At 43.2% G+C, this 23,175-nt stretch overlaps 1 protein-coding gene across 4 annotated transcripts; it reads right to left on the bottom strand.

Moving 5' to 3' along the window:
* Positions 1–68: 68 nt before the first annotated feature.
* On the bottom strand, positions 69–23,167 carry bcl9l (bcl9 like). Of its 4 annotated transcripts, XM_069716298.1 has the most exons (10): positions 22,969–23,167; positions 22,673–22,858; positions 9,398–9,470; positions 8,787–9,202; positions 6,345–6,467; positions 5,809–5,983; positions 5,574–5,658; positions 2,798–5,213; positions 2,425–2,679; positions 69–2,098 (listed from the first exon to the last, which is right to left on the bottom strand). In XM_069716298.1, exons 4-10 carry the CDS (start codon positions 9,112–9,114, stop codon positions 912–914), a joined length of 4,569 nt encoding a protein of 1,522 aa, XP_069572399.1. In that variant the 5' UTR covers positions 9,115–9,202; positions 9,398–9,470; positions 22,673–22,858; positions 22,969–23,167; the 3' UTR covers positions 69–911. The 4 variants fall into 4 exon arrangements, with proteins under 4 accessions (XP_069572399.1, XP_069572398.1, XP_069572400.1 ...); XM_069716297.1 differs by having other exon boundaries at positions 22,673–23,167; XM_069716299.1 differs by lacking the exon at positions 22,673–22,858.
* Between the last annotated feature and the right edge of the window lie 8 nt (positions 23,168–23,175).

The raw sequence follows: 23,175 nt of genomic DNA, 5'->3' as shown, positions 1-23,175 counted from the left end.
ATTTCATTGTAATGATAAAACATACTTTAACTTTATCCAGATAATATAGTACCCATTGCTACTTTGACTGCATTTAAAATGTTTTATTTACCCAGTCAAGAAGAAAATGTAACTGTTGGCCAAAATCTGTTTTGCTTCTATTATAGCTACTGCTTATTGAATTCAATAAAAATGTCATATATTATACAGCATCTGCTTGTCAGTGTTATCAATCACAATAATTGACAACACAATAACCAAAACTAAAACCATGTTAGATTGTTATTCTATTTTTAGACCCCTATTAAAACACAGTTATACAGAACAACTGCAAACAATCACAAATTGCATCTTATATACAGCAAGTATCTATATGCATATATCTATCTATATATATAGATCTATATATAGATCTATATATATATAAGTAGATATATATAAGTATATATATCTACATATATATATATATACACACATATATATACATATACATATATATATATATATATATATATATATATATATATATATATATATATATAATTCATTTGCACAACAGTTTGGTAGTTGGAGAAAATAAATCAGATATTAAAACAAATAGAAATTTGAGGCACTCCTCTCCTGACCGCCACTCTGTTCCCACAACAAATACACACATCTTTGAAATATACACATTTTACAGTATTTTAGAAAATGGCTTCAAATTTGTTATTGAACAGTGTTACAGTGCTTGTAAATATTCCATTTTTTAAATCAGTACTAATCCAAAATTTGAGGATTATCACTGATTTATTGGTTGTTGTTTTTTTACAACTCGTTTTTTCAAACAACTACAAGAATAACATTAATGAAAAAAATTGGACACAATGGGAAGGTAACCTAGTGAACACACTTTTTTTTTTTTCTTTCTTTTTACAGTTCATTGAGCTGGATCAGAATGGCATATTAGCCATACCTCCAGGGCCATAGCCAATAGGACTGTCCAGAGGTATTCCCCGCTGTCTGAGAGACTGTGGGCCCATCATACCAGACTGCGGGTGGGGAGGGGCCATCATAGGACCCTGAGGGGACATTAGAGGGCCCTGGGGTCCAAAGGGTTCCCCTGGAATTGACATGCTTCGCTGTTTAGCCTGCATCATCATAATATTTTGCTGTGCCATCAGATTATGTGGGTGCTGCTGAGAGGGCATTATGCCAGAGTATGGATTAGAAGGATGGTGGAGAAGGCTGTTGGCCATCATGGCTTGCTGTTGCTGGAGTTGCTGCTGAGGCACCAGGCCTGTCCTTCCCATCATATGTCCAGGGGGAATCATGGGGCCCATGCCCCCACCAGAAACCATACCCCTAGAGCCCCCATGAGGAATGCCCATGCTTTGGCGTATTCCCACATGGGAGGGGTGAAGTGGCAGCTGCTGTTCAGCCATCATATTCTGTAGGCTTGCTAAATGGGGATTAGATGAAGGGCCACTGCCATGTGGAGGGCCAGAAGAAGACAGCTGCTTAATAAGCTGCTGTGGAGTATGTTGCTGAGGTGGTGGCCCCTGATGTGGATTCTGATGTAGCTCACTCTTGGGGAAATACTGCAGAGTGCTACTGGGTTTATCAGAAGGAATGATGCGGGAGAGATCAAACTCCGGGATCCCCGTGTGACTGGGTCTTATGACTTCACTTAGATCCGGCCCATCCACCATGGGATGAGAGGGAAATGAGTTCGATGGGTGAGAGGGGCGTTGGTGAGGAAGACCTTTGCTAAGCAAGTGTAATTGCTGATGTGGCAGAATATCCTCATTAGACTGAGAGAAATTCTGTGACATTCCTTCAATTGGTGAGTGCATGGGCCCATGTGATGGTGGCTGCATCCGAGGAAAACCTGCCATCTGGTTCTGAGACATAGGTGAAACATTGCAGGGCCCCATTCCATCAGGTGCCCCTCCCATCATGGCAGAATTCATGGCAGGCATGCCCATTTGGTTTGTGGAAGAAAGCACAGGTCCTGAGGCGTCGTGAGACAGGTGCTGACCTTGGCTTACAATACCCATTGGGCTTTGTGGATCACTGTGGGGACCAATGGAGCCCTGGGAGACCAGTATCTGTGATGCCTGGGGATTCCCCATGTTTCCTGGTGATAAAACAAGGACAAGTGAAAAATCATACTATGAACATTTGGAAAAAATAAAATGACTTTTTTCTCAATTCAGGAAATATTAATTGGGGTTCTAATCATATTTTCAAAAACACTATTGCAATAAAAAGGTTTAGGCTGACGCAGAGTTTTTATAGACAGGGTTGAAATACACTTCATCTATTATTCTTTCTCTGAAGACATGGCAATATCTGTAAAAGACACGCTGAACCAATGTCATTCAACTGCTTTCTCTTTATATACTGAACAGCTGTAGTGTCAGTGTTTTCTGTCTGTGTCACAATATGTGCTTGTTTTCATACCTCCCATGCTGACACCAGATAGAAGAGGTCGATCTGGTAGCATCTCATCGTCAGAGGTGGCGATTGTTTTGATTGCGTCATGGTAGAGGGGAGTAGAACTGGGCATGGCATACTTGGACATCTGAGACATGATAAGAGATATGGGATTCTGAGATTGTTGGGCATCAGGAGAGGAAGTAAATGGCATACTAGGATTCATGGATCCTGGCTGGCTAAGGGGGGTAGAGTTGGAACTCCGAGGAGGAAGAGATTGGCCTGCAAAGAACAATAAAACATCATTAATGTCACAGCAATACAGAAAACAGAATTATTGATCATCAAGTGTCAATTCTGGGGTCTCTGATGTCTGTTTTGATATTGGATTGGAGTGTACCTGTGTCAGTTGAACTACTTCCTCCATTGCCCACTACTTTCCCACCGTTTGGACCACCTGGACTTGGATTTGCAGTTTTAGGAGACGTCCACCCTGGCGAGCCCACAGCCATGGCTGGGGACTTGAGTCTTCCAGGAGAGGCAGATGGAGAGTGTAACCCAAGGTTGGAAGACCCCATTATTTGGGGTGACTTCATAGAAGAAGAGGAAGGAGTCCCAGCACCAGATGCAGGGGGAAGAGTGGGGTGATGCCCAGCAGAGGATATCTGTGATGGTGACTTCAGTCCTGGAGCAGAAGGGGAGGGGAGAAGAGGAGATGTCGCCTGGTTCAAGGATGGAGATTTGAGCTGATGAGGAGGAGGCACTGAAGGAGAGCTCAGGGGGTGAACATTGATTGACAGGTCAGAAGCGTGCCTAGGACCAAGGTCTGCCCCCCTGAGGCCTGCAGTCATTGGCATATGACTAAGCCGCGATGTACCTCCCATTTGATTAGGACCTTGGTGGTCAGGCCCAAACATCTCCGGGCCAAGTTGTTGATGATAGGGTCCTTCCACCTGTCCTCCAGAGAAGGGACCTTGATTGGGAAACTGGAAGGGGCCATCAGGTCCAGGGATCATTACCTTATTTCCTCCTCTTCCATTCTGTGAAGGCCTGATTCGTGAAATCTCTCCAGTGCAAAACATCTCCCCTAAAGGCCCCCCTCCTACATTACCTCCTCTGAGCTTCTGAGATAGCATCATCTGCTGTTGTGGCTGAATATTCATTTGTGGGTTCATGTTCATTGCGAGGTTGCTCCCCATAGGAGAATCCACCAAGTCTCTCATCTGAGGACCCCCTCCAGGTGAACCCATAATCTCCCGAGAACCAGGAAAGTCCATAGGATCACCTCGACCGGAGGGTGGACCCCGGCCCATTCCCAAATTGGGAAAGTCTGGGCCCCCAAGATTATCCATAATTCTTGAGCCCAGGTTGCCCTGTTGCTGTTGTTTAGCTAATCTTTCAAGTTCAAACCTGGAAATACCCTGCATATGCCGCTTCTCCATGATGCGAAACATTTCCTCACGTGTTAACAGATGCTCTGGGTCACCTTGAAAGTGTTGAGGAGGCCCACCAGGGTAGCAGCCATGAAAGGGACCTCCACCACTGATGTTGTTGGGCATATCTTCTAGCCAAATCATCCCCGGGCGGGTGGGCCTTTGGGGTCCTTGACCCTCCATTGATAAAACCCCCCCTGGACTTCCAGGGAAACCCCCTCCTCCCGGCGGCCTTCTCTGCATCTGTCCGAGAAACCGTGGGCCACGGGGCCCCTCTTGGTGCATGTCTATAATTCGTTCATTTCCACCCATTCCTCCTCCCATCATATTGGCAGGACCCCACTGCTGGTCTCCAGGCTTGCTGTGGTAGGGAGGAGGGGGTCCTCTCATCATCATAGGACCACCTTGCATGCCCATCTCAGTCATCATTCTAAAGTGCTGGGGATGTGTAGGAGGTTGTATGTCCTGTTGTCGTCTCTTCTCTTGGTAGTATTCTTCTTGAAGTTTTCTCCAGGCCATTTGCTCTGGGGTCAGCCCATCTGGTCCAAGTAATGGACCCATGTCATCCCCAGGTGAAGACAGCTGGTGATGGTGATGTTGTGGTAGGTTATGGTGCGAGTCCATTTGAGGACTGTCAAGAGCAGGTCCACCGAGAGACTGTGTTTGAGAAATTATGGACTGGAGGGGTTCTTCATATTTCTTCATCCCTCCCATTGGAGCCAAGGCTGACGACAACATATTACCAGTACTGCAGTTTCCAGAGTTGTTAGTACTATTGTCACTGTCCTCGAGAATACCACTCCTGTCAGTATTGTTGTTATTGTTCAGGTTGGATGAGTTATTAGGAGCATTGTTGTTGGAACCTCCCGGGTCTCCAGAGCCTCCCCCTGCTGCACTGCGTAGAAGCAGCCTCTCTATGTCTCTCAGCGTCTGCAGAGAGCGCTCCCTGTGTTCCAGCTGCTCTTTGGAAAGACCATCTGTTTTCCCTGGGCCACTCCTCTGGACTGTGTCACCCTGTAGGTGGGCAGATAAAATGGAGGGACTTCCTGATGGAGAGACAGTAGCAACAGGAAGAGCCATACCCCCTGCGACATCCCCATCTCCAGTTCCTTTGTCTGGGCCTGCAGGTGTGGCTGTGCCGCCTCCCTCTGACCGATGGGTGACAATGCAGTTACTGCTGGAAGATCTGACAGGTCTGGTCTGAGAGGATTCATTGTCAGAGTGTCCTGCTGATGACGGCGTCCCTGCAGAATGCAATGGACCTCCAACTCCTGCAGAAGCTGGCCGTGGAGTTCCACTTTGGGATTTAGGGGTGCCTCTGGGTGGAGAGCTGCTGGAGTTCACCTTGTCGGACAGGTTAGGAAGCTTTCCTGATGGGTGGGCCTGTGGCAGACAAAAGGAGAAAAAGCTATTAAAAATGCTATTACTACCACAATTAGACAACGGGTCATTCACTTCATCATTATTTTTAGTAGGATAAGTTGTTTGTATTTGTTCTCATATTATATAGTATGTCTAATTGCCAAACAACATATACTGAACTTCACTTTTTCAATACTATATATAGAGGTCTTAACATGTGACAAATAGAAACAGGAACAAAGAGGTATGCGAGATCAAAAATAGCGAAACAAATCATCCCTTCCACGTAGTTTGCACCTGTGGTCTTTACTGTGGAAAAACACTTTCACTCCCCTGTGGTTTTCACAGGTTTAACAAAAATCGGACATTTTAATGTCTGACCTGGTCCAACTTGGAGTGTGGAACATTTTGCTGGTGAAAGAGAAGGATGGAATCGGTCTGCCCTTTCATGACTGCCTCTGCAGCACTGTCAAAAAAAAATAGAGCACAGATACAGATTCATGGGTGACAAGCCAAGAAGCTAATCTAAAAAGAAATCAACTTGTTCATAATGTATATCATCTCTACTTCTGATGTGAGTTGTCACCTGCGTGTCGAGCTGGTAATTATTTCTCACCTGTTGGCTAGGCTGGTTGTGAAAACATATACCACTTGCTGTGAAGGCGGAGGTGGTTCTGTTTTCAGCCCTGGTCCCACTCCACATCCCATTACTGGACCCCCAGGTTCAGACATGGGTCCTGCAGACAGGCGTTCAGACAGTCCCTGGATAGGACCTGCCAGCCCTCGCTCTCCTGAGAACAATCAGCAGCACGGTGGTTTATTTCTCCAAAGTAGAAGCGTTGATTAATTTGTTATAGCAATGCATCCATTTGGCTCCGACATCTAAACACTAGATGGAGCTAAAACACATGTAAAGTCATATCAGTGAGAAGGGATGGCATTCCAGGATGACATCTACCTTTCAGTGTGTGCGAGAAGGATCAGACACAGCAATTGATAATTTACTGCTTTAACCTGTCGCATTCAGAGAAAGACTGAGACACTGCTGGGGATCTTTATGTAGAATTCATGTTGCCTTCACTGTTGTGGTCACAATAACACTATTGTGAGTGAGGATCGGCCTACTTCGAGAGTCCAGGAGGAACGACTCACTGTGGGCTGCAGTGTGCGGCTTGTCTTCATCTTCCTCCGTGTCAGGTCCAGAGCACCATTCATCTCCACTATATGGCTGTTTCTTCTCCAGAACACAGCGCCGCTTACTGCGCATAGCACCCTCTAGAGAAAAATACACACACACACACACACACACACACACACACACACACACACACACACACACACACATATAAACGTTTGGATAACAACTTCCACACACCATTTTTTTTTTTATTAAACACTGCAAGCCTTTAAAGGTGAAACACGGGTTCACGCACACATGCTTGAATCATCTCCGCAGAAATGCTCTTGCTGTTGTGATCAGAAAGTACACATGTAGTTTGTGCACTCATTCTTATACCGATATGGAAAAATGGTCATATCAGCCTCTAAATGAGGAGTGAGGGTATCTCTTTGTCTGGGCAGAAAACAAAACATGAGTAAATACTCAAATAAACACCATGAATGGACTTTAATAATGGAGCCCGCTGAGGCAGTTGGGGGGTCTGACCAGAATGCCACCTGGACACCTCCCAAGGGAGGTATACCAGGCAGGTCCAACTCAGAGGAGACCACAGGGCAGACCCAACACTATACTAGAGGGATTAGGTATCCCTTCTGGCCTACGGACGCCTCGAGATCCCCCTGGAAGAGTGGGAGGAAGTGGCAAGGGATTGGGGCACCTGGGCCTGCACGAGCCAGTTCTGGATGAGTGGTGGTGGAAAATGATACAATGGCTTCATATAAAAAAAATCACTTGCTGTTCTGCTCATCTAGGTACTGCTATAGTGTACTGTATGTAACAAATAGCCATGCATAGGAATCCCATTGCATAATAAATGTTTTGTTATCTCATAAGGCACAATTATGATTTTGCGTGTGCCCACTGCTGCTGTGTTTCAGTGGGTTTAAACAGCTGCAAGAAATATGTGGTGGCCTTCACATTTCCACAAGGTAACTAGATGATGACAGCAGACTTCTAACTTCTTAATGGATTTAAAGTGTAAATGGTGACCGCAAAGAAGAGTACACTGACAACATCACAAATCAGTAATGCTTTCTCAAGTTTATTAATCAACTGACTTTGTGAGTTAACACATCAGATGAGCTTGAGTAACCACAGACCTCAAAGCCTGTGTGTGAATGTACAGTAAGGAAGAAAGTTGCTATGAAAACACAGAGAGAGGACAGCAGCCTTGTCACAGAGAGGCAGTGTGAAAGAGCTGACCTCTTGTTTTTGTGAGCAGTAGTTACAGGTTTATGAAAGAAAGCCAGCAATTGAGCCATGTCAACGACCAGTTTTCACCAACTCTCTTCAGGGGTGTAAAGGTTTGGTGGTGGAATGATTTCCAATAAAGAGGAGGAATTTTGTTTTTCAGCACAGAAATAATCACGGGGAATTACAGAGAAAAAGAGACAGACAGGAGGGAGCATGTTGTGTGTGTGTGTGTGTGTGTGTGTGTGTGTGTGTGTGTGTGTGTGTGTGTGTGTGTGTGTGTGTGTGTGTGTGTGTGTGTGTGTGTACGGGGGAGGTTAAATGGAGCAAGAAGAGCTTTCCTTTCAAATGATCCAGCCTATCTTTCGTTCTCTACCTCTTCCAGCGGGTTGCTCTTTGTGTTGAAACCACACCTCTCCATGTAAGTGTTTTACTCTGTGTGTTTGTGTTTCAAACATGTTGTGAGGACATAAATGTTAACACAATCACATTGTGGGGACGTGCCTCCCATTTGGGAACTAAAAGCAAGTCCCCACAATGTTAATCATTAACTGTTAAGGTGAACCTTTGTTATGAGGTTATAGACTAAGGTTAGGGCTTGGCAAGTAATAATGATGGTTTGGGTAAGCGTCCAGGTAATGCATAAAAGTCAATGTAATGTCCCCAGAAGTGACAGAAACACAAGTGCGTGTATGGGTGCTTAAAGACGAGGTTCAAGGCATGTACAGGAAGCCCAGATGAGTTTCACAAAACATATTGTCATCTGCAGCTGAGCACTTAAATAAGCAACGAATGGAAATCAAGCCCTCTATACTGAACCACAAATATTTACAGAGATGCTGACAAAAGCTCATTACATCCTGCTTTAATAACAACCTCGCTCAGGTTACTAAATTTTCACAACCTCGTGACCTGTCTTTCCCTCTGAACATTACAGAAAACCAACATGTTTTTTGAATCTAAAACACGTCAAACTATCCAACAGCATATGTCAGTGAAAGGTCAGGGCATTTCAGCAAGCGAGAAAACAAGTTCTTCTGTCCTCTCAGTCCTTACAGTCACTTCCTGCTGTGGAGGAGGTGAATGCGCGTAATCTGGTATTTCGGGTGAAGATTTGACTGATAGAAAGATAAAGGAAGTGAACTTCTGCATAATTAGAACAGACTCACACTGTTTATATGTCCCAGATGCCGAGGGAACTGATTTGTACATTAATGCCTTACCTCCTTTGGCATCTGTCTCCAGGACTGGAGGAATGGCATTTCTTGATTCACCAGAGTCGATGGAGACGCTCCGCTCCCGCTTGGATTTGGTTTTCAGCATCCCTCCGACGCTGCTCATCGATTGGCTGACAGCCTTCAGTCCAGGGTTGCTGAGGGAAATCTGGTTGGTTTTGACTCCATAGCTGCTAGCACCAATGCCCTTTGAACCCAGGTGGGCAGCAGCTCCCTGCTGCTGCTGCTGAGCCTGCTGGTTCACACTGGGTATTTGGGATCGGCTGTCACTGGTGATCTGCTTGCCATGATTGGCCAGTTTATTGTCAGTGTGCATTTGAATGGCTGGTGATTGAGGTGAAGGTCTGATATGGAGGATTGCTGTGCCTGTAAGTCAGGTTGGCTCACATTGCTTACAGGCGACACTGATGGAGAAAAGTAAAATAATGATTATCAGGGGAAAATTCTACTTTGGGCCCTAATGTTGAAAAAAGCTTATTCAATTTCCCAACGAGAGAAGATCTGTGAGCAACACAGATCTTACCAATGCACATGCAGCGGCAACACACTCTGCTTCAGCAATAGTTCTTTAAAAACAATCTTTTTGTCTGTTCACTCACCTCATCTCACCTAGATGCTCAGTTGAAACACTGCCATGCTGCTTTCCAGGATGCTTCACTGACCACACATGACCTGGTGGACAATATGAAAGTAATATCATCAGCAGAGGCAGATAGCAACTCTATACAGTCAGTGCCATCTCAGTGTATGTGGGTCAACATGACTTCACGAGCAAAGATGGAAAAAACAGAGAAGCAGCCAAAAGATTGATAAGTGAGAAAGGCCGAAGACACACTGTGAGGTAACTGTCCCTTTAAGGGAACGCCAGCAAAACTGAGTTTGAGCTGGGGGAGGGAGCTGAAACTCAGAAGTAGATCAGCAGTGTCGAAGGTCCCTCCCCTACCAAACACTTTGCAAACCGCAAAAACTCTACAACACTTGTCTGTAGCGAAGCCTGTCTCCCTCTCCCTCACTCAGAGAGACTTATTCTCTGTTTCGATGCACAAAACAGGCCAAAACTCATCACCTATATCACCTGCTTGTGGCAGATTTTAGTTTGGGACTCTTTAGACACACAACCAAACCTAAAAGACTTGTAAGAATTATCCTCATTTGCTTTTAATGTATTTTAGAGGGACATCAAAGCTCAGATGATGAGCCCCCCCCCCCACCTCCCTCAGCATTATGAATGGGTGACACTTTCCAATATAGGGAGCTTTATTCTGAGTTAAAATCTATAGTTGCACACTGAGGTCCTTTTGACACCACCAACTGCCTATGTCCACTGTGGTGTTTCTACAAGTCTACAAGGAGTCCACAAACCAGCTGTACACAAGTTTTCTTGGAATCGATCCATAAAAACTGCTGCTGCACAAAGCATTAAACAGTTCTTCTGTTTGCAAGTCTCAACAAGACCCTTCCACATCTGTTGCTGGTGCACAATAGTTGGTCAAAACAGTCATCAGAGCCTGTTTAAAATAAGCATCCAGCCCAGATATTTGGCTGACACAGAGCAGATCTTGTGGAGACATTTCCCTGACTTTCCATTTTTGGACGATGACACAATCCCACTGCTGCACACGGCGTAGTGAGGTCAGCTGTTGCACTCTAAAAGAACCATCTGTACAACTCGCTCACCTTAACAGGTATTGGTAAACACAACGCTGTAATTAGTCATTAACTAACACCAGCTAAAGTCTGCACAGAGAGCCGCTTTGTTCACCGGCTGAGGACTTTATCACTCATTAACTCAAACAGGGACAGTCAGACGTCGCTCCTGTTGACAAAGTGTGACTCACTTACTTCGTGCCACACAAAGGGGAGAGAAACTAATCATATGGAGAACCGCTGACCTTTGAGTTCTCTCTCATGAAAAAAATAGGCCTATCTGAAATGAATACCAGTCCAGTGCACGTCAAGGAGACACAGCCATTTCTACTACAGCTGACATGATGACAAGGGAATCAAGATAACAAGTCATAAGCAGGTCCAGTTTAGATGGAAAAAGGGGTTTGTTGCAGCAGGCACCAAAAAAAGGTCTACGGCCATTGAAGCGAATCTTGTGTCTCACTTGAACATTTTGTAAACATGGAGTTTGGCCTCAGCAACCATTATCTCCACTCCTTGCCAAATGCATGGAGTCTATATTTAAACAATCAAGTCACAAGGAGCTTTACAGCGAGTTAAGCTTTCTTAGAGTGGATGAGCTTTTATTTGTGTGGATTTTAGGTTCTGTTAAATAGCAAAATATCAGTAGATGAAATTTACAACTGTTTGCCCTTCATATAATAATTGAAGTACGTCAAAATGTTAGTCCTTAACCTTCTGGAATAACACTTAGACAAAACGCTGGTATGACTAAACAATTTTTAGATGGCACATTAATGTTTAACTGAACTGTTCTACGGCCACAAGTCCAAAAAAAAGCAAGTCTCAATTTGGCTTTTTTGATTTTGAAAGAGTCTCAACTGCAAAGTGCTTCACTGCGTTACAGACAAGAGAACCCAACTAAAAACTATAAACAATAATGTGTGCTGTGACTTAGAAAACCTGGTTATCAATTATCATTTAAGAGTACAAAATATGTAGTGTACAAACAAAGTAATTTAAAAAGGTAAAGGGTTGCCAATAATAATCCTAAATTCACCTGTCAGAGCTTGATTACACAGATTTTTGGTTTCTAACTTATTATGCACCGATGACTTTGGTCAGTCAGCACATGTATTTTACTGTAGACTCTATATTTGTACTAAATGTAGATCAATTTGTAATTATTTGCTCACTTTTACAATAAAATGTCCTCTCTTGATCAGCACTAAGGAGAAAAGCTAAAATACACCCACTATGATTCAATGCTGCAAAGCATTTTTATTGGTGCATATTCCACAGTAAGACAGAAAAGAGAAAGACAATTCTGAATCTGTATTACCTCTGATTTTTGTTCATGGCATCATCTAATTAGACACACCTGGAGTACCAGCAGAAACTTAATTGGTGTCATCTGCATTCATTACATCCTGACCCCAACGCACGAGCATAACAAGACATTTAGCAGCTATGCTTGAAAAATTATTAGTACCTAATTATGGTGACATTTGAATGATGCATTAAATCAAATCAACCTGGCCGCTATCCAATTAATAAAATCACGGCTGTAAAATCAAAGTTAATATCCCTTAAGGGTGGCGATCTCCCTTTCCTTCATGTCTTATCCAGTTGCTGCCAAAGCAGGTTTGTACACTCATTTTCAGTCTAGCTTTTCTGTCCATGTTGCTATGGTTGGCAATCTCCATCTGGCCTCATAGACTGCAGCTTTCCTTATCAAACAGGGTCTCCTGCAGTTCTCTTCTGGCAGATTAAACTACTTTCTCAGTGGCAAGAAAAGATGTTGCTCTCGCATTTTTGTGTCTGCAAGTTGAAAATGCTAATTACATTTAAGCTCTTTCACCAATAACATAGATAGGAATAGAAGTAAAATGACATCTGACACGAGAGGTGAACGTTTTCAAAGAAACTGGGATAAACTTCAACCTCCCGCAAGTGAGAACAGATAATGGAAAGTACAATGAAACGTAAGATCCGAGCTTAACTGCGCAAAAAAGGATGCGGAGACCGGGAGTTGTTGAGACTGTCCATGACTTGACAATACTTACTGTTTCTGAGCTGCAATACACAAATGGATGCACTCACCCAGAAGTCTACGCTGCCAAATCATGACTGAACATTTAGAGCTGAACAGAACAACAGGGGTGTCAAGGGGATGGAGACAAATGGAGTAAATTAAATATTAATATCACTGTCTTTGAAGGCATTACAGGACAAAAGCACTTTTCAGCTTGCTGGTTTAGCTGGTTATTCTCCTAACTCGCAACTACTAGTAACACATTTCTGCTTTATACAGACATTAACTTATTAAGGCCCCCCCATACTGAGGAGCAGCCGACCAATTACTCAGAAAACACATAATCAAGAACGAGTATGAATAATTTCTGAAACGCCTGGAAAATAATTGCAGCTAAATTACTGTGGTGTTTTGACTTTTCCATTTATTCAAACATGCACTGCTTTCTAAATGATGAGATTCTAAACTGCAGGTGCACAGGTGATAAAGAAAATGAACATAATTTATGATAAGGTGTGGCCACATCAGTGCAGGACTAGAATACATCAGTGGCTCATTGCAATAAGTGAGAAAATAATTCGATTTTTTTTTTTTTTTTATCGTCAGATTAAGCGATCACAATTGATAAATATACCATTGAAAGTTATTTTTGGAAGGTTTGCTGCGCTAATAAATACCCAAATTAAAACTGCATTTATCAACACTTCTCTATGAAGGTTATAAACGTTCAGCCTCTTAAAGAGTCCTGCAACTTATAGCTAATAACACTGGTGGATACAAGATGTAAAAATCTGTATTTGATCTCAGACAAATTTGTGGATGAGATGCTAAATGATGCTGAACCAACTCCACAGTCCTCCAGGGACGAAATAAAATCAGAACAGAAGAAACGTGTGGTGAAAGCCTGCTTAATGTCACAGAGGACTCCAGAGCCTATTATCAGTCCATTGTAGTGATGGTCTGCACGTGCAGATGCCAAGAAAAAAAACAATACAGCACAGAGATACATTACACAGAGCTGTCTGGAGGACCTAGTAAAACCCAGATCCCATCAAATTTGGCACATAAACTACAGAAAATAGAGCTGCTCTTGGTTTTTATTGGAGCAACATGGAGCCCATGGGGGTAAAATTTGTAAGAAAGTCTTCGTAATCTGCAGTCATATCAATAACTTGTGTGCATTAATTACCAGAAACAATCTGCTGTCATGTATAATGCACGATAAAAAGATGTTAAAGATGGCGTAAGTTGATTGTACGGCTTGCAATCAATGAATGTCTTTGTATCTCTGTCCAAATTCACATAAAACTGTAAAACCTGTTCAGACGGCCCACGATCAACCGTGTTTATGGTTTTTGAGCTGCAATATACATAGGGACACGTTTACCCAGGAGTCCATGCTGGCAAACGTAATTGTATTCATCTCAGATAATGAAAACACATTTAACGATGGCACAAATTATTACAGTAACTCAAGGGCGAGGTGCTATTTTGTACATACAATCAAAAATGTTAGGTTTAATACGTAATGCCAAATTATCCAGGTGATTTAGATCTCCTGCTTTGAATGAATGAATCCTTCATGAAGGTTAATATGTCCAGTTTTGTTAAAACTGTTTTAAGGAGCAAGTTGATTCAAGTTGAAGGTCATTTTGTAGGCTGTGATTTATATTGCTGTTGAATTATACGGCATAATGGGGTGTTTCTAATATTTTCACCGAAGTAAATAGGGTGGATAAAATATTCTAAACAGCTCCCATGTTTGAGTACCCAGGTATTACCAGACCCCAACACTCCATTGAAGCCTGCTGACTTCGTTGTAACTAACTCTATAGGTGTGTCTGTGTGTGTGTGTGTGTGTGGGGGGGGGGGGGCATCAAAGTGGAGCCAATTCTGAACTAAGATGTCTCCAACTGAGACAGAAGAGATCATCACTGCTTGACTGGACCAAGACATATCTTATAGGGTGGTGCCTTTGGCTGCAACAAAAAAAGTTATTGTGTTACACAATGTAAATGAAGGCGTGTACAGTTAACAGTCATGCATGCCAGCCAAAACCTATGAAAATGTATAACTTTCAATGATTCATGGTACCCACTGAAATCATTAAAATATACATAAATGATCTCTTTAAGATAATCCAGATATTGATTATGGGCGTTAACACTTTGATAGTGAGTAACACAATAATCCAAAATCTTCAGGTCTCCAGTCACTCTACATGTGTTTGAATGCTTTTGGAGTATGGGCACATCCAACAACACACTGTTGGCTCTCTAAGCTCTCCATTGACCCAGCAGATGCTCAGTCATGCCCAATTTGTGAAATCTGCTCGACAGAATGTTGCTGCTCATAAAGGTTTGTCTGTCTTGTGGACAAATCAACATGTTGTCCATGACTGGCATTGCTCTCTGCAGAGTCTGAGTTACAAAAGCTTTTGTAAATAGTTCTAATTGTTTGTTTCGCTACCATTTATTTTCATGCACTCACAAACAAATCAGTAAAGTAAATTCAGGAAAGCCAAAAATAAGAAAAGAAAAAGAGGGCTGACATTGCTGTGGTCATGTCTGCATATTCATTGCTTCACTGTCTTATTGACACAAGTTTGATGAAAGAGGTTGCTGCTGCTCTCGAAGCAGATGTCAGCGCGTCACACATTTATATAGGTCTTATCCTCGTCAACAGATGTAGGATGGAAGAAAATGTTTTTCATTTCCCATTCCTGCTTTGACATTTGCAGTTCTCTGCGAAACAAATTCAATTTAACATTTGGATCCAGTCACTGTTCCAAACAAATTATGGTAATAATTCAATGAGTCCACAACACGATCTTGACGTATAAAGCCTGTTCATTTATGGCCATGATGATGAGTACACATGACGGAGGCCAACACACACAAGCATGTGCCCCCACATTCCTTCAGCATCAACGGAAACAAACAGTACTGTAAAGACGTGGTCTAATAGAAGATTTAAATTAATTTGCTTTTGAGCGCAGAAAATACTGATGTTATATTTGGTTTTTTTTTTCAGCTGGTATTACAGGGTTGTCGTTTGGTATATTTTGCGAAAAACGTTTGAGTGATTGGATTGTCAAGGGTTTTAGTGTGAAACCCCTACTGGCAACAATACGGCAACTACAGGTCGGTATTTTATAACTGCTCTGTGCGTGTGTGCGAGAGGAGAGGTTGAGCTCCTATTTAGTCCCAGTGGGTCACACAGAGCTGGTATTAATAGATGCAGAGGGCCCTGGGAAGTCAGGGCCAACGGAGAGAACAAAATATGAAGCCAAGTCAGAGACCCAGCTGCCACAGTGCTGCGCTGTGGATGAACACGAGTAAACAGAGGCCAAAGTCTTTAACTGTACTAACGAATGAAGAATTCAAGTGCCGCAGGAGCACATATAGTTCCACACTGATACAAAGTCAAGATGTTTTTGACATCAGCTGGTTCACAAACTTGATTTGCACTTGGCGCCAGTCGAAATCTAGCCTGAGGGAAGGAAAATTTGTAAAATGGACTTGGCCAATATGGCTAATACAACATGTATGACCATTAACAAAACAAATCCTCTAAAGGACCCAGTCAAAACCTTTCCTTGCATGGTATACCTGGTTATTCTTAAAAAAAATAATGTCCCCCCCCAATAATGTAGATCGATTGGCTCAGCCACATCAAACATCCATGTCGGGCTCATTTATTAGGTCTCAGCGGGTGTTTCAGGCTGCTTGATGTTTAACTTTGATTCTGAAAAACAGGATGTCGAACGTCGATGTCAGTGGAGGTTGTCAGCTGGAAGGCTGCAGACTGTGGATATTGGATGATGTTAATGACACTGTGGGAACTACTAGAGGAATATCACAGGGATTTCTGTGTAGGGCAGGCGAGGTAATGACAAACGAGAGACAATTAGCATATACACACACTTGTCTTTCTTTATCTTCTAGCTCCTTTCCAGTAACCTGACCTAAATGATTTCTAAATGAGTCCAATGACATCTACTCCTAACTGTTACCACGCTACACCTTTGCTCCTGAACATGTAAAACACAAACATACAGCTCATAACCAGTTCAAATGAGGAATATATATATATATATAAAAAAAAAGAAAAACAAAAACCTCTCGCACACCTCTTGATGGGGTCTTGCTGGCCTGCTTCTATGTTAAACCCGTGTTACAGATATGGGTTATGTGGCTGGTGTAACGACTCCTTTCATGCACACACAAGAAAGGTTTCAGACAAGACCAACATTGTCACCCTTATCACCACTGGCTGCTTTCCACTTGTTAGAGATGCAGCATATTTACTTGAGTTTCTGCTGGCGAGTCCATCTGTGGGGTTCGGACAAATTTGATCGTTTGATTGAGATGCACTGGGTTTATGTAAAATATAGAGGAAATGATCAGAGGAGAGAAAAAAAAAGCAATGTATGGTGCAATCTCTCCAAACTGTTCAACATAGAAGAAAGTTCTAAGTCATTGGTTTTGGCTGGCGGTGTCTTACTTTCGAAACTACTAGAACTGCAATTTTAGTGCATCTGAACACATAACAACATCTGAACCCACAGTCACGGATCATATACAGCTAACAACCCCCTCAGACAATTGCCAGCTCAAGAACACAACTTAAATTTAGGAGAGGACTCTCGGTTTTTCTGCAGCAACACAGATAACAAGGCTAAAACTGGCCAGTTGGTGGTGTGAGAAGTTGAGTTTAGGGCCTGTGGGCAGAGAATACAGGAGAGTCCTGCCACGCTCTCTCCTGTGGTTCAAATCCCACTACTTCTGACACAAAAACTCCACTACTTGAAAAAAAAACAACAACACAGTGAGAATAGCCTGAACAAATATACTAATACAACCTGACTGATCCTCCAGATTTGAAATCTCCAGAGAGCCGTTCTTCACTGGTTAAAAATCCCTGCACTGCGTTTTTATAGAGACAAAATGCAAAGTTAAAAGTTTAAGGCGAACACAAAATGGCCCCGTCAGCGACCATTCGATTGTAGGAGTGGAATTGATTTGCGAGCGATGCAACTTTGGAAAAATCTACAAGGATGATGACAAGCGAGCTCTGCTAGGGTTAAAGCTGTTGAATCAGCCATCAAGTCGCTGCCAACTTTCACTCAGGAAAAACAAAGCGAGACCAGTAATGTGAAACTGCTTCCAAGTGACAGCCATCAGGACATATTCAGTGATTATTGGTGTCAGCATCCACTAAATTAGTCTTTAGACTTGCTCCAGAGGAGTTTCAACATTTGAGTGCTTCTGTTGCAATCCTGCAAAACAAACTAAAATATATGCATATATAATTCCCCCATAGACAACTAAGGTCATCTAATTGGAAAGTACTAACCACCCACATCTGATAATAAAGCAACTGATGTTGGAGAAATTATTTAGTTTGGATGCAGCCAATGTGAATGCTCTTTGCACACGGGCAGTAGATTCAAACCTCATCTTTGAAGTGGAGAGAAGACTATATTTGTAACGGGCGGGAAAACCCTGTTCATGGATTATTGACCACATTCAACTGTACAGTAATACAGTTCCATACATAACGTATGGCCATTGGTCTATAGGCACAGCAAGGCTTTCTAGCAGGTAACAAACCAAATGAGAAAGTATTAAATTAATCCAGAGCACTACAGTATCATGTTTAAACTTAGATAAAAAAAAAAATTAAAAAAAAGATATAGTACATTTACATTTGGGAAAATGGAATCCACTGACTCCGTGGTCTGTGATCTGCATAGCTGCCCGACAATCCTTAGTCTGTTCATAGTACAAGTTGGAGGTAAACTGCAGTGCACTGTGGGACATACAGGTGACAGCCACGTTGCTATGGCAACACCCCATGTCACAGGTATGAGTAAATACAGGCTAATCAGTAGGAGAAAAGTGTCTGCAACCGAGGAGAGGCCACAGAGAGAAAAATACCTTTTTGAAGACCTTTAAAAAAAAAAAATAATAATAATCATCTTCCCCCCTGCTTTTTTTCATATACATACAAACAAAAATGTATAAAAAGAAATACGTACCAATAATTCACATCAGTCCTGCCCATTTGTTATTAGTTAATTTCTCAAGGAGAATTCAATATTTATTCTCCCTCAGATTTGACTGCAGAGATAAAGGAATGCTTTCATAATAAAGGTCTTTACACACGAGGTTTTTTTTGGGGAGTACTTTCAGAGTAAATACAAATATCATGTGACCATTATGTGTTTTTTTTCTAACCGTTTAACTGATTGAGTGAAGCTACGACCACCTCTGGTTTGTACGTGCCATAGTCGGGGTGGATGTTGCACCTGCTTGAGTCGTTAAATTGATGGCCTGAACTGGCTGGACAGGCGGATTTCTATCTGAGCATGGACATGTGAGCAGTGATCTGTTGGTTATTCCAAACAAACCGCGATAAAGACCCCTTAGATTGGAAATGAAGTGGTAAGAAGCCTGCTGGCACCCAGGTTGAGGTTTTCCTCAGCTTGGGGAAACGGTCAAGTAACTGGGCTCATTTTGTACAGAGGGTCAAGGGTTGTATCCTTTCCAGCACATTCTGAGAAGAAGCCAACTGGAGCAAAAAAAAAAAAAAAAGGACTGAACTGCAGCGTCAGTACTGACAGAAGGAAAGCATTAGGGCACAGAAGCAGCCGGAAAACAGAAGACTGATGGACAGAAGCCATTCAGTGTCACGCTGAACACCCATCTCCCAGTCTGCGCAACCAGGCACAATGTTTTCCTGCAGGTCAAAGGTCATCACCATTAAAACTGAGTTGGAGAATGCATTAGACTCCACAAATGTTTTTTGTTTTTTTGCATGTGACTGTTTTTCAGATTGCGTGACTTTTTGATCTAAAACTAACTGTTGTCCCTCTGGGGAATATTAAGGGATGTACACAGCCTCTTCTTCCCAAAACAACATTAAACCAACTATAAACAGTATCCCCAACTGTAGTGTAAACACACCCTGAGCTAAACTCAAGCAAACTGGGGTACAGCAGGACTACAATGAGAGAAACGTCCAGAATGACATTACTTGGGATTTACAGCTGGGCTGAAGCAGTGATGCAAGGTGACAGGAATCCAGGATGAAAGAGAGATGAAAGAAAGCCAGGAGGAGAATTCACCTGGATTAAACTAGTATACTTGGAATTACTGGAATCAAGGTGTGAAATTACCTGTCGATCGGCCGAGTGTTTGTACATGTTTGACCTTTGCCGGCTAATTTATAATAATTTGTTAGATGGGACTGGAGTTCAGAGCTGGTGGTAAAGGAGGAACGTGTGCTCACTAATCATTGAGCCTGTGATCACACCAACAGTTGGTTTTGTGTCTGGAAACTTTACTTTGATCTATTTTCCTCTTTGAGTCAGCTGGTTTAACACGGGCAAATTTCCTGCAAACAAAAGTCCAACAGACGATAACTTATTGAATTGTACTAAAATTACATACAAAAATATCAAAATTATCTTCCTGTGACACCTGATTGTGCTCATTAGATTTCACATGTTCTTGGTTTCACATCATTTGGTAAGACATTGTGAAATATCTTAATACAAGCATCCAATGAGCTTGTTACATGATCTAAAACTGTAGCTGAAACAACAACAACAACAAAAAAAAACTATGCAAACATTTGATGTTTACATCCCCTTTTTTGTGCACTTATGATACTGTGTACAGAATCTAAGTATTGAACGAAAAAGGTGGCGGTCAGAGGTGCTGTTTATATGTTCCCATGTTCAGTACCATAAATGGTTCATCTTCTTCATTGCGTGTATATGTATTATTAAATGATCAGGCTTGCTTTAACGGTCGCATAAAATGAAGAGAAAAAGACAGTTAAATCATGAATTGCAATCAGTTGTATGCCACTTTATCGTCAACTGATGTTTCATAATAGTGACTACCTGTAGTGCTTGGACATAGACCTGCACGCTCCCCGTGTCACAGAGCTCCCTGTGGTTATGTGGTGCAGAGTTCAAATGGCATCATTAAGTACAGTTTAAGAGCCTGAATACACGGCTCTCAGTACAGCTGCTGTGACTGAACGCATTGAGGTCATTTGAGAGTTTTGAGAGCCGGCAGACAAGACTACTTTGCACCGTCAGGACTCCATGCAAAACATGCAAAAAGATTAGCACGCAGATAGGCAGAGATACACAACAGTGCTGGGGCATCACCAAGTGTCATAAAAAAAAAGAAAAAAAAAAGAAGCTTAACCCAAATGCTCTCTCTTTAGGGATTAGACCGAGGCCTACAGAGTCCAGCGCTAAGGCATAGGAGTAGATTATGTCGTGTGGAAACGTTCTCGATATCACATTATTCTTTCATAGCTCACCTTAAAGGTGCACCCTGTAACTCACCCCAAAGTTCTCAGATCACCTAACCAGATAAGAAACACTTTGTCAGCAGCTCACCAAATCTGTCCGCTTGCACAGAAGCAGTTTGTGTGGACATGCAGCGGCTCATGCAAATCAACTCTGGACAAAACCTCCTTTCTTTATTTATGCCTAGAATATGTCAACCAAACATGCATGCTTACAATTTCCTGTGCTATACAATCGTGGATACATGGGCCTTCTCGACTTGTTTTAGTTACTTTAGTTTGTCGGGGACTGAGCATTAAATGGAAAATAATAACAATAATAATAACAACATTTGGTCTGTTAATCCCTGACCTACCGGATTAATTGTCCTGCACAACTTTCCGTCACTACGCACCGCAGCCTTATTTACAGGGCCCCCTCGGGACAAAACACATTTAAAAACAAACGGCACGGCACAAAACGGGTTCGAACGAAAGCCTACAGGTAGGAGAGGAGGGTCCTTCTTAAAACAGAAAAAGACGATCCGAGCCAAGAGAGATAATTCACTTCCAGTGGAAAGAAACACACGGCTGCACTGTAGCCCTGAAAGACAATTCGGATCAAGTTGCAAACTCTGTTAGGCGCTATATATAGCTCACCAGGATATTGTAGATACACACACACACACAGGAGAGAGAGAGTGTGTGTGCACACACACACACACACACACAGTTTACCAAAAGCTGTAGTAGCTCTCTCTCTCTCTCTCTCTCTGTGTGAATCAGTTAAAGTGCAGCATTGTTTAACCATATTCAACAGGCTGAAGTGGCACGGTCATGGGATGTCTTAAGTTTACTAGGCTCATACAACACACACACACACACACACACACACACACACACACACACACACTAGGCAGGAAAACGCGTGTTTGTGCTCTTAACAATTACGATACACCACTTTTTTTTTTTTTGCAAGCTGCGTGGCAGCAATTAACTCTAAAATTACAATAAGTACGACTGTAAAAGTGGTGCCGACATGTCAATTCATCTTTCACGTGTGGAAGTGAGTCGCAGCAGGGCAGGCTGTCAAAAATAAAGTCCTCTCAAAGAACACAGATCCGGTTTTCTCCACGTCAATGTGGGGAAGTGGCAGACGGTGATAGTTAACTATTAACGGGATGGAGGTCTCCACATGCCCACGCAGTGTGTGTGTGTGTGTGTGTGTGTGTGTGTGTGTGTGTCACCCACTGAACACCGTTTAGCTGTTTTAGCACCCAAAAAAAAACAACAACATCCCAACGCTGCTTTTGGGGCTTTCCAGATGAGCTAGCCGACGAGCTAATATTGGTAATTTCCACATCTGGACTAAAAAAAAAAAATAAAAAAAAAAGGTTTGATCGACAGCCCGAGGTGCGGTTGAGCCTGAAGTTTTGAGCGAGCGCCGCGTCCCCGTGAGGAGAGCTGGAGGACGCCGTGCCCCCCTCCCTCCCCTCGGCGTGAACCCCGGCGCTTCACCAGTGGAGAGACTTGCTGCGCCAGCCAGCTCCACGGGCTAACTTAGCATGCTAATTCATGTCTCCGCTAGGCTACTCGCTGGCGAGCTGACGTCGCCGCAGCGCAGCGAACATCTGCGGGCGAAAACCCGACGCCGCCGGATTCACCGGGGTTTGAACTTTTGTTACGACCCCGAAAAAGACTTCCCCCCCATTAAAAAAGAAAAGTTAAAGCGGTGGGAAGGAAGAGAAGGAAGGAAGGGAGGGAGGGGAGGAAGGAAGGAAGGAAGGAAGGAGAAGGGGGTCCGCGCGTAAAAGAAGACGAGCTCGGAAACGTGCGAACAGCTAGCAGGCTTTCGGCTGGCTCGGGGGTGGGGGGGGGACGGTGCGCGGAGATACTCTACCCCCGCTCGGCTGTCTGAGAACCAGAAGAGGGCCGATGTCAGCGCTGACGGCCGGTCGACATTCCCCGGAGTGGCCGCCGCCGCCGCCGCCGCCGCCGCCACCGCTTGCTCCGTCCCTCGTAGCACTGCGCAAGACGGTCCCGATGCCGTTGTTTGATAAAGCAGGAGGGGAAAGAGCTGGTGCAGCTTTGACGGAAGGTCCAGGTGATGAGAAAAAAATAAATAAATTAAAAAAAATAATAATAACACGGCTTGTCTTAGGTTGAAGTTTCGGCTGAAATCAGAGGACGCGTCACCTTGCAGCGGTTCATGACTCCCACTATTCGAGATGGAGAAAGGCAGGACGTTGCATTTCTCTGCGAGTCCATATCACTCCCAGCCGCTGACAATAATTAGAGTGGCCACACGGGCATCCGTATGTCACTGTGCTGATATGTCATACCGGACTACTGGACTTCTGAGCTGTCTGAGGGTCGGATAGTTTCCACAACCCTTCAAATGAT

This window comes from Brachyistius frenatus, unplaced genomic scaffold (assembly GCF_029030835.1).
Source record: "Brachyistius frenatus isolate BFR_SWC_R1_liver_20210118 unplaced genomic scaffold, ASM2903083v1 Contig_155, whole genome shotgun sequence".
Lineage (NCBI taxonomy): Eukaryota > Metazoa > Chordata > Actinopteri > Embiotocidae > Brachyistius > Brachyistius frenatus.
The sequence above is the reverse complement of the archived record's forward strand: the minus strand, read 5'-3'. Positions and strand labels throughout refer to the sequence as shown.